At 31.8% G+C, this 12,896-nt stretch overlaps 1 protein-coding gene across 1 annotated transcript; it reads right to left on the bottom strand.

Annotated features, from left to right (window-relative positions):
- Positions 1 to 1,470: 1,470 nt before the first annotated feature.
- LOC147077010 (uncharacterized) lies at positions 1,471 to 3,856 on the bottom strand. The gene is made up of 2 exons (XM_085940963.1): positions 3,242 to 3,856; positions 1,471 to 1,475 (listed from the first exon to the last, which is right to left on the bottom strand). The coding sequence occupies exons 1-2, from the start codon at positions 3,840 to 3,842 to the stop codon at positions 1,471 to 1,473; spliced, it is 606 nt and encodes a 201-aa protein (XP_085797089.1). The 5' UTR covers positions 3,843 to 3,856.
- Between the last annotated feature and the right edge of the window lie 9,040 nt (positions 3,857 to 12,896).

Here is a 12,896-nt window from a genome sequence, read left to right as displayed (position 1 = left end):
TTTAGGATTTTGAGAAAGCTGATAATAATAAGAAAATTTAATTTGAAAATGAGTATCAAACTCATTTACAAAATAAACAAAAGATGGCTCGTAAAGAAAAATCCAATGACACTATTGAAGCATGTCTGTGCATTCAAAATTATGTTTTGATCTACCCGCTCTTCTCCAAGTTACCTGTGGTGATAAGATGGCAATTTTTTTACGAAAGAAAGTTAAAATATGTTTAAGTTTTACAAAATAATTAACACAAATGGCCAATGCCAAAGAAGTGCACCGTCAAATCACTGGTTCTTTGGCTAACATAGGTACCAACGTGATCAGTTCTAGCGTTTTGCTGAACCTAAACGAAAATCGTAGTGGAAAAGATATACTTTTCTATTTCAACTATAATTGCGCTCTACAGAATCAAATTAAATCAGTTGCCACCATGAACTTATCTATATACCATCAGGAACTTGGACGACTATTACCCACGAATACTTGGTTGTAGGTCAAACATAAAACGGGGTTGATTCTATACATTCCACAATAAACTGAACACAAAAAAGGAGTAGGGATAAAATCATACTTCTCATTGAAGTAGGTAAATCATATGGTAAAAGTAAATTACAGCTTTTCTGTGCTTGATAGGTGTAAGTTACTTATAAGTTATTGTGTCTCATTTACTATTGTTAAAATCTTTACATTGGTGATGTGAGCATCGATATCTTCATGGTAGGTACTCATATACAGCCGCACATAGCTAGCTATCAGCCTTCTTAATTTAAGTCAAGCGCTGTCTTCGCAGACCAGAACGTACAGTGCCTATCTTCAATAAATTATTTTTATGATTGTAGCATCTGATCTTTTCAATGTTAGCATTGAAAATAATACTAAATTGGTGATTAGGTAACACTAACTACACTCTAGTTAGGCAGGTTCCCTCAAAGTTGATAAAAAAAATCCTTCTTGTATAGAGATAGAGTATAAGAATTTTACACAACATTTTGCTAAAACATTATTATTTTCTAATATGCAGGGTGTATAGAAAGACAATCCATCACAATGAAAAGTTTATAGGAGTCAATAATACAACACGTCATCATTAATATTTAGTTGATAAACCATACAAAATTTGAGCAAAACCATTTATTACCGTGCTTAGTAAATACATAATCACATAGATAATAAAATACTGCCACTGTTGCGTATGTAATAAAATGTAATGGAAACTGAGCGATCTTAATATTTGTGGAGTTTACCGACTAAAACCACGATTAATATGCTTTTAAAATATTAACGAAAGTTAGTTATAAAATTTAAGAAATCTTAGGGAATTCAATCCCGAACTAAAATTTAGAGCCCGGGACTACAATTTGACTATCCAAGGATTGGTATTTTTTTTAATAATAAATATTAAATTTTTATATACTTTTACAATATAAGTAGGTATGATTACAAATCTGAAGTACTATGTTGAGTGCATTTAAGTTATTCTGTAAAAGCAATAACAGAATTAGAAATACTCAAATATTATGTTTGAACCTAGTTTACAAGAAACGAAGCAGAATGGACTTGGTTCACATGGCTGGCGAACCACTCATATAGGTAGCATTGATTAAATCGGCAGAATAATGCCTAGCGTAAATTATACTATTTAAAGACATTTAATATTAAAATTGTGTTCGTTCAATCATGGAAATCTATATGTTTAATGTAAAAATAATTAGTGGAATGTATTAAGAGTAAAAACACATTTATTTATTTATTTAAAAAAAAAACATCAAAAATACAAGTTTGATTAAAATAAAAAAATATCATAATACTGTATTGACAATAAAAACAATACATACTTATAGTAAATTCACAAACATTACGAGATTCTGACAATTGCTTCTCATTTGAGAATGGGTTTGTTTTAAATTTCTATAATAAAATTAAAACATAGTAGATACATTCTCAAAATTCGGCACTGAAGCATGTGCGTGCCTGCACATTTGTGGTACTGGCAGTTAGACGCTGCTCGCGTGCCAGGACGTCAGTGGCATCTAACTGGGTTTATTATTCTTCTAATGTTGTTACAATTACTTAAGGCAGCAAAAGTGGTTATTTATTATCCACGAGCATCCGGCGATTCCACCTGTGACATGTGCAGGTAGGTACGTACACGTCACTAAGATAATATTTTTGTACACATAGGTATCGAATGATTGTGTTTAATAATAAAATCAAACCCAAAAGTTTCGGAATATTGTTTCCTAATCCCGGGATTCCAAGGTATCAAAAATTGTCCGGAATCCCGTGATTGGATTCCTTAGTGTCAATGCGCTTAGACGCTATTCCACAAATACTAATTTACACTTTTACAAGAAATTAAATTACTGCTACGGCAATTGTTGCGAAATTATTAATACTAGAATGATTACAAAACGAAGACGTGTGCGTGTTTGGGTGTGTAAATGGAGAACAAGTCTATTAATAGGCAATAATATTTCTTACATTGAAATTAAAATTTACTATCTTTTTATACAATTGGTATAGTTCATTTCGTTTATAAAATTGGTTCAGCAGCGAATGTTCGCTGCTGACAAGATAATGATTTTTTAATAACCACCTTTAAAATGCACGTTAATTACATCGATCGGCCGCCTGGTCATTACGCGCCAGGTGCGTCTTCATATGAGAGAAACTGCATAAACAAATAATTCATTCAATGACAGAAATATTATTCTTTGAAATAATACAATCAGAAAAACAGGCCTACCATGAACATAATTCTATCCTTTTGTGATTAAAAACGAATAGCCACTTTGACACTTGATATTAACTTTAATATGTCAGCCAGATCATTCAAATGACGGACAATTGAAGCAGTGTACTTATTTCAACTGACTAACGTTTATAAAGCAAATTATTATTTTGAAATAACAATTAGCCAAAGTAAGCTTGACTACAATAATTGCGTGTCCATGTGGACACGAGTGACACTAACGTGAGCATTGGGTCTGGCACTAAAGAGTTAGAGGTTAAAGGTTAAGATAACGGAGTCGTGAGCATCCATATGATCAAACATTGCATTTATAAGGTTTTTCACCAGTATGTGTCATTTTATGTCTCTTAATACTACCAAGTTGCGAGCATTTATATGAACATACATTGCATTTATAAGGTTTTTCACCAGTATGTGTCATCTTATGTACTTTAAGACTACTAGATGTCGAGCATCTATATGAACATACACTGCATGTATAAGGTTTTTCACCAGTATGTGTCATTTGATGTCTCTTGAGATCGCTAAGGTTCGAGCACCTATATGAACATACACTGCATTTATAAGGTTTTTCACCAGTATGTATAATTTTATGTTTTTTTAAACTACCAAATGACGAGCATCGAAAAGAACATACATTGCATTTATAAGGTTTTTCACCAGTATGTGTCAGTTTATGGTCTTTAAGATTACTGCCTGTCGAGCATCTATATGAACATACATTACATTTGTAAGGTTTTTCACCAGTGTGTGTCATTTTATGTCTTTTAAGATAACAAAGGTTCGAGCATCTATAAGAACACATATTGCATTTATAAGGTTTTTCACCAGAATGTGACTTTTTATGAGTTTTTAAATTACAAGATGTTGTGCATCTATATGAACATAGATTGCATATATAAGCTTTTTCACCAGAATGTGTCATTTGATGTCTCTTGAGATCGCTAAGGTTCAAGCACCTATATGAACATACACTGCATGTATAAGGTTTTTCACGAGAATGTGTCTTTTTATGAGTTTTTAAATTACAAGATGTTGAGCATCTATATGAACATAGATTGCATGTATAAGCTTTTTCACCAGTATGTGTCATTTTATGTACTTTAAGACTACTAGATGTCGAGCATCTATATGAACATACACTGCATGTATAAGGTTTTTCACCAGTATGTGTCATTTGATGTCTTTTTAGACTACCAGATGTCGAGCATCGAAAAGAACATACATTGCATTTGTAAGGTTTTTCACCAGTATGTGTCAGTTTATGTTTTTTAAGACTACCAGATGTCGAGCATCTATATGAACACATATAACATTTGTAAGGTTTTTCACCAGTATGTGTCAGTTTATGATTTTTAAGATTACTGCCTGCCGAGCATCTATATGAACATACATTACATTGGTAAGGTTTTTCACCAGTGTGTCATTTTATGTCTTTTAAGATAACAAAAGTACGAGCATCTATAAGAACACATATTGCATTTATAAGGTTTTTCAGAAGTATGCGTCTTTTGATGTGTTTTGACATTACTATTTTGCGAGAATACATTGCCTTCATCAACAATGACGTCTTTGTGAACCATTTTGTGAGTTTTAAGAGCCTTACCGCATCCAAAAACTTCGTTACAAATGCAGCAAATAAAATAACGTGAGAAATGGATTATTCTTCTCAGAATAAGGCGAAGTTCCTTCGGAGCATCTCGTTCTGAGATTTCTTGTTTAATGTTGTTCGCAACTCTCGTCCCTTCTGAATACTGTCCCGTTCTATTTTGGATTCCATCATCTGACGATTGCTGCCTCTGATCTGTATCGTGATGCCTCGTGACAAATCCCTTGGTAGACACCTAGAAAAATCATAATAATTCATATCAATATTATCAATCATGAGTTTTTTTTTTCGTCTTTGCTTTTTAGCATCTTCAGATATTATTGAATAACGTGGCGACAGTAAACTGACGTTAAGAAATTATCAAAGTACTTATCTAGGTACTACATATTAAGCCCTGACGGCTTAAATTTAAAAAAACCTGGAGCATGCTTTGCCTACAGATTCTCTGAATGATGCTTGTCCAAATTCAAAAGAAAAAGAGGTCACCAATTCCAGTACTATTTGCGCCCACTGTCCATGTGCGATGTCTCGATGGCTAGCGAAACGTTACGAATTCGCCCGGGTATGTCGTAACGCGCCTGGCGAAACGTAACGAATCCGCGCGGTTGGTCAAGCTAAAAAAAAGCATGTTCCATGCTAAAATAAATCATGTTACCGAATGATCGACGAGTGGGTCAAACCAATGCAACTATATGTAACATCCGAAAGCAAATGCATAAAACAGTCTATGATAAGATTGTAGTAAAAATCTTGGTACCTATAAGTCCTATAACTATGTAGTCAACTTTTAATGTTCCGAATGGAAAACTTAATATTGGGTAAAGTAATTGACTGATGTGAATAATATAAGTTTACATCCGTGCTTTATTTCAAATATTTCCTAATAAAATAATTTATGATCACCAGAATTACGGAGATAAGGCGAAGAAGTTTTGCACCAATTTAGAGAACAATAATTATTTCGTGATTTTCATGTAGTTACTAACTAAAATTACGTTTTAGTGTGTCGTTGGAGAGTGCACAGTGCCTGCCATGCTGAATGGCGAAACTAGAGTTTGGAATATAATTATAAAATATCACCATAATTAATGTGCAAATAAGTTAATAACGTTTGGCTTGCCTACTGATGCGGCACATCTCGCTTTCGCCTATAAATGATTGGTCGTTTAACGACGAAGGGTTAATTGAACATAAATGTTCAATAATCTTTCGTTTACATAGTCAAAGACAGCTTAGGGTGAGGGTGCAATCACTGATCCACGCTAAAAATTCATGCTGCATGCAAGTGGACTTATTTTAAATTATTAATAATTTATTACAGAACACATTGGAGACTTCCTGTTTTATGGCAGGCGAAATATTGCAAGTGTCATGACTACTACCTGGTGCGATTTGCAAGAAATGACATTTACCTTTCTGGTAAGATTTTACAACTGTTTTTTTTCTTTGCCTAAATACAACTTAAGAAAGGGTTAACAGTCAAACCGAGCTGTGATACAGCGCATACTTTTTTATATTTTATGATCAATATTCTAAGCGGAAAATCATGAATAGAACGACGATCGAGAACCGATTCCAAATTATCAAAATAATCTTTGACTTATGCGACGACGTTTATTTTGGACTAAACCACCGTCGTCTTTAAATTATTAAGCCTGAGCATAACTTTTATCACAATCAACGAGTGGTCCGATTTTCAGCTGTCAATATCAGATCCCTGATTACTGAGTTATTGGTTCCTCCATTCTCGTTTCAAATTGAATTTTAAAAAAATCTCAAATCAAATATATTAAATAATTATAAATATTAATATACATTCCTGTTATTCATCAGCTGTCAAAGTCAGACTAGTCCTTCACACCAAAACTGGTTGTAATATAGATTTCCAAAAAATATGTTACATTTATAATACACATATATAAAGTTAATGCTAGTCTATTCTTTATCAAGTAACTTATCTATTCAAATCAAACCATTCCCTGTGTGAACACGACAGACGCGTCAGTATGAGCACACTATAGAATAATGACAGGCAATGACAGTTCATGCATAGACAACAACGGGAGGGGCGGAAAAAGAAGGACCAGTCGTTTTGAATGTATCAGCTTTCTACTTGAGTCGGCAATGTCTAAACGGATTTGTTAATAAACAAAATTGGCGCATATAGAGTCCAATCTAGGTGAGACCCTAGAGACTCAATTACATCAAAATAAATGCACTGGCTTTTGCGGTTTACATGCTGGTAGCATCATCAAACCTTATTTATTAAAAATGAAGCCGGCGCTCGCGTTACGGTCAATGGAGATTGTTAGGCACTGGACAATGATCAATGATACTTGTTGCTGTTGCAAATATCATTGATCATTGTCCATCGAGGTGGCATCGATGCGGACTAGATGTGGTATCTACAGGATGAAACTACGTAGTTAAAACTGCTAGCGAAGATGTTATACATAAATAAGATTTCAAGTAATTTATGGTTACTAAGTAGTTGATCAGCAATCTCGTCCGTGTGAATCATTTTGTAACTTTTTAGAGTCTTTCCGCATCCAAAACTGCGTTCCAAATGCTGAAAATCAGAGTACGCTAGAAATGTATTACCCTCGGAGTATTTAGTTTTGAGATTTCCTCTTTAATGTCTTGTTCATCTATCGTCACTTCTGAATACTGCACCATTCGATCTTGGATTCCATGAGGCGAGGATTGTTGAATCTCATCTGTATCTAGATGTCTTGTGAAAAGATCCTTAGTAGAAACCTAGAAAACCAAAATTATAGAAACTTATTGTTATTAATTCTAAATTATGTTTAATATCATATTTTTCAAACAAATAACTCACAGAATTGAAGAATGTAACATTCTTTTTATTTACAATACATAATTTCAATACACTATCTGGAACGAAATTGCTTCAGAGAGTATTGTAAGAACCATTAGTAAATATCCTCGAAATTAGATAAGATTCCTATAGCATAGTGGTCAATGCATGTGGGCACGAATTCCGAAAGGCACAAGTTCAAACTCTGCTGGGTTTCGTTTTGTTTTCAAAAAAGGTTTTTCTATTGGTGATATATATCTCAGGAGTGTTTTAAAATTGTGTGTGTTTTATACTAATCAATGTTTAATATATTCAACATCTACAGACAATATCAAGTAAAGACCTACTTAGATAATACATACACATGAAATATATAATGTTATTGTATAATATAGTAGGTAAAAATATGCACTTATATAAATTGACCGTAGAAAGGAAAAGAGGCGTAACCCTCAGTTTTTTTTAAATAGGTTTTATTGCATAATAACTTTGTACACGACTAAAAACACATTGTGTCCAAACAAATAAAAAAAAGAACGAAGTGACATGAAAAAACCACTTAACTATCATTTCTGCTAGGTTTTTTAATTAACTCAATATTTAATATCAGATTAGGCATATAAAAACTAAATTATTAACTATCATGCATTTCAAGGTTATGTTTATTTCGCATTTTAACTTTGGCCTAAAACCATAACAAACACGTTTTTGTGCCACCTGAAACATTTGTTTTTTGTGGGTTACGCCCTTTTTCCTTCCCAAGTCGATATTAGAAAATGCAAAATCAAATGTATAAAACTTTGATCGACTTATGCTACAATACTTGGTACCAATATAATTATGTACAAAAGTATTCTAGTTTTTATTGCAAAATCTCAGATTGGATAAAGTAATAGACACGTGAATAGGATTAGTTCACTCTGCAACTGTATAACTTATATTAATCTTGATAAAATAATTTAAAATCACCAGAATAATGTAACTCTGGCTGAGCGGCTCATGTATCGGTCTATAATGTCATGGGTCCCAGGTTTAAATCCTGAGTCTGGCAAAAATACATATAAATTTTCAATTTGTTTGTTGTGTTTTCAATCAGAATTTGGATCTAATACGTTGAGCAAGTGGAATCATCCAATATCATTAGTTCAAAAATGAGGCTGGGAGCTAGCATTCTGGTCAAATGAGATCTTAAAATGCCGGACCATGGTCAATGATTTATTGGTGTTGAAAATTTAGACGACATTGATCCGAACGAGATGTGGTTTTAACAGTATGGCACTACGTGTCATAAAACGACTGCAGCCATCCTACAGCTCTACCATTATTTTTACTAAATCGACTCTAATTATGAGTCAACCAATAAAACCTCCATAGCAGTAATCCACTAACTTATTGTTTTATTAGTCGGTTATTTTTATTATTAGAGTAAAATTAGATAGGTACTCCCAGCGCTATCTTTAGATTAATAAAGCCTGAGAATGTCTTTTTGCACAAGCAACGAGTGGTCTGCTGTTCAGCTGTCAATTTCAGATACCAGATTGCTTGACATATTAATTCGCCCTTTGAACTCTCAGATGAACACAAAGGTCTCCAAGATACGTTAAAATATTCTGAAATAAATCTGAAACTACTCTGACAAGTGAACACGATAAACGCGTCAGCATGAGCACTCTATAGAACAACGACAGGTCATCCATAAACAACAACGGGAGGGGAAGAAAAGTTGAATTAGTATGCGTTATATTGGGATTTGCGAAAGTGTCGAAACATTTAGGCACCCACCGATCATTGACGACTGTAAACTGAATAATTTATTAAACAAAAAGCGAGGATTTATTATTCTTTGAAAACTATTAATCAATTAGGTACCCACCTGTGAATCATCACTAGTCATCGGTTTAGTCGAGCAAACACCGAATTCATCAAACGGATGACAGCTCTCATCTACGTCAGGTTTGATATCAACCTACAAACAAACCAATAAAAAAGTAAGTATATAGTAAGGAGATAGACAATACGTGTAAAAAACCGTTTTTTAATGCAACAATAATAGTTAAGTAAGCATTATTAAAATAGGTAACCTGAATTGTGTTGTCAGCGTGTGATGATCGTCCTTCCGGGCTAATCGAATGCATATTTGGTATAACATTATAATACATAACACTGCGCAGTATTTCGCTATCTGACTCAACGTCTAGCGGTTCACTTTTAATGTCCATTTTAATTAACGCTAATACAACAGGAGACACGTGTCACAATTTAGGTTATGAAAGAGTGGCAATCACTCTTGTAATAGCAGTTTTTACATAACTAATAATTCATACAGCAAATAGCGATCACTATCATATTAAAATACAAGGATTAATACTCATTAAGTAGGTACTGTGTTTTAATTCGACTTTTATTCGACGAAAAATCATCATTTGCAGCGTGAGTCTATCAAATGGTGGTTTAAACAACAAAATGGCGTTGAATTATTTAGAACAGTGTTGCCAACAATTAAACCGTCATAGACACAATGTTTATGAGAATGCAATATTAATATTATATTACATCTATTATTTGAACATAATAAATACCATTTTAAATTTACTTGAATTTAATTGGGTCTCTGGCTTGTAGACCCAAAAATAATTGCTATGATCAACTCACAAATAAATTCGGAAATATTCCATATATTGTCACATAATGATATCATTTAGACGGTTACATGTAAGTTGTACGTATGCAGTTCTTCGTGGAACACTTATTCGTGTGCCGCAGTACGTGAAACATGAGTTCGTGCAACATTTAAATGACGAGTTCTTCGTTGAACATTTTTCACCGTGGAATACGTATTCTACAACATGTGGCGCTAGTTTGCTGTTCCAATTAGATTCAATACGAATTTTATGAGCTGATGTCTTTATTGGTTTTAAATAATTTAATGTTGAAACTACATAAATAATATACCTATACGATGTGATTGTATTTATAATCTACTTGCCTACCTATTTTTTAATGTGTGTTCCTTGTATTATGATGGTTTTATTACGTATTTTTAAGTGTTTTATTTAGACATTAATATTGTAAGTTACCGAAATAGCAATATGTTGTTAAATATTATAAATAAATAATATTATATTTATAATTCCCTGTGTAATATATTAGTATTAGCTAGTATTAGTATATTAGTAAGTAATATTGCACTTTAATGGTATAAATTATTATCAACAGCTATAGTTGATTTGAAACCTTTAGTAAGTAGGCATTATTGAAAATACAAAGATGGCAATACCTACCTACTTTAATTTAAAAAATAAATGTATATAGGTAGGTATATAGATAAATGCTGTTATTTAATTCATTTAGGATATTATTGATTTTTATAGATAAGTACGTAGTACCTACTTTAATTTTAAATATTTGTGCCCGAGTTGGGGGAGCAGTCGTTTATGAAGAGTGGGTTCGACCCCGCGGATGTACCAAAATACACGTTGTTTAATTAACTACCAAATATGTTGAAATTTTATTATAGTACTATAGAAAATGTGTGTTCTTATTATTTTTCATGATTATTATTTAAAATAATATTATGGACAATGTTGATTTGAAACTTTTTTGTAAATGGATATTATTGAAAATACGAACTTGTTAATAGCTGCATACTTTAACTTAAAAATAAACATACCTACTTATATAGATGACTGCATTTATTGATCTTATGGATATGATTGATCTTTGCAACTTTATAGATAGGTACTACTACGTAGGTACTTTAACTTTTGCATATCCTGTTGATAATACAGCCATGGTATCCGACTTGGCAGAGCGGTTCCATATAAAAAGTGGGTTCAATCCCGTAACTGGATAAAAAATACATGTTGTTTTTTAAATGTGTGTTAATCCAACGTGAGACCAAGATTGGCTAACAAGTAACAACGTTCTTCGTAAAAAGTCTGTTAATATAATCTCCATTCTATGGAGCCAATTTATGTTCCGGATTGCAATATTAATTACCTACTATATAAATATTCTGTTCATTAAGAATTCACATATATATTTTTATAAATATATAATGTTTAATACACTCCGTTTCATTATAGGTTATTTTTCTTATAGTAAGGTACGTAATAATGTTGACTTTTTATTAATCTTAATTTTTAGATTTGATCAGAACTCCGGATATTAGGTATGTTACAGTGGCCAAATGTTTTTGTTATAATATTATAAATACAATTAGATCATATAGGTACCTATATTATTTATATGTAGTTTTGTATTGTAGTATTCAAAATGAATTAAATAACACCATTTATCTATATAGGTAGGTACATTTATTTAAAAACCCTAACTCCAGATGTTAGGTATATTACAGTGGCCAAATGTTTTTTGTGCACACAATAATAATAGAAGAAACCTACACAATAAACTGACATAATTTCTATACAAAATCATTACCATCTGGATACGTCTTTTGTCTTTTTTATGAAATGCAGTCTCCAAAATACACCAAAATACACCAAAATACAACGGATTTGTAATTGATTTATTTCAAAACACTACATTTTAGCATTTTAGTTATTGATTTTTTATTATATTTAGGACATGTTGGTAGGTACTGCGTACTTTATATATAAAGATCAATATTATCCTAAGTGAATTAAATAATAACTGCATTTATCTATATACCTCGGTAAAAACATTTATTTGTTTATTTATGCCATTATTATTTTGATAGTATGAAAAGTAAAAAACATTCAATGGGGCGCACGGCATTTTAGGGTTACCATTATCGCATATAAAGTATATTAGTCTATGCATTCATGAATATCGGTAAGAACAAACTATTTATGATAATATTATTATTAAAAGAAGATCAAATAAGAAGTCGGCAGAGGTGCAGAAAAAAGAGCTAGATGGACATTTCACAAAATAAATGCGAATAACCTCAAAGGTTAAATTAATGATTGATCAAAAATATAGGTTCTCTAGGTAGGTACTCGTACTACAAATATTACACAAATCATTTTTTTAAACTAAGTACATTTTTATAACCTATTATTGTCTAATTTTATAAAAAAAATGAATCTCAGTTTGGGTACAACAATAATTAATAGTATGATATTAAATGTATCTCAATTAAAATTGTATGCTAAATTAATTAGTTAGGGTTCGTTGATTTTTTATATTTTACATGTTTTTTACTCATCACTACAAAAAAGGTTTTTTCAACGTCTTTTAAAATTACTAATTTAAGTAAGTATCTTAATTATTTATATAATATGTATATTATTATTTTTACTATTAGTGTAAATGCCGAATCAGATAATAATTTAATATTGTTAATTTATTGCAGTATGTAATGTAAACAAGACCGTGAAACGTATTGCCATTGGCGAGTCAAAAGTCCGAGGACAATTAATAAGTCGTCCGATTTGTCTATGCTCTGATACTGATCAACGAACGAACATTTTAGCATTTTAGTTATTGATTTTTTATTATATTTAGGACATGTTGGTAGGTACTGCGTACTTTATATATAAAGATCAATATTATCCTAAGTGAATTAAATAATAACTGCATTTATCTATATACCTCGGTAAAAACATTTATTTTTTAAATTAAAGTAGGTATTGCTATCTTTGTATTTTCAATAATACCTACTTACAATAAGTTTTAATTCAATTAGTCCACTGTCCGCACGCAAAATTATGTGTAGGAGAACATTTGATTTGTTT

This window comes from Rhyacophila brunnea, unplaced genomic scaffold (genome assembly GCF_057557595.1).
Source record: "Rhyacophila brunnea isolate RB1 unplaced genomic scaffold, BYU_Rbru_1.0 scaffold_13, whole genome shotgun sequence".
Taxonomy (NCBI): Eukaryota; Metazoa; Arthropoda; class Insecta; order Trichoptera; family Rhyacophilidae; genus Rhyacophila; species Rhyacophila brunnea.
Note: the sequence above shows the minus strand (reverse complement) of the source record. Positions and strands in the feature narration are given on the sequence as shown.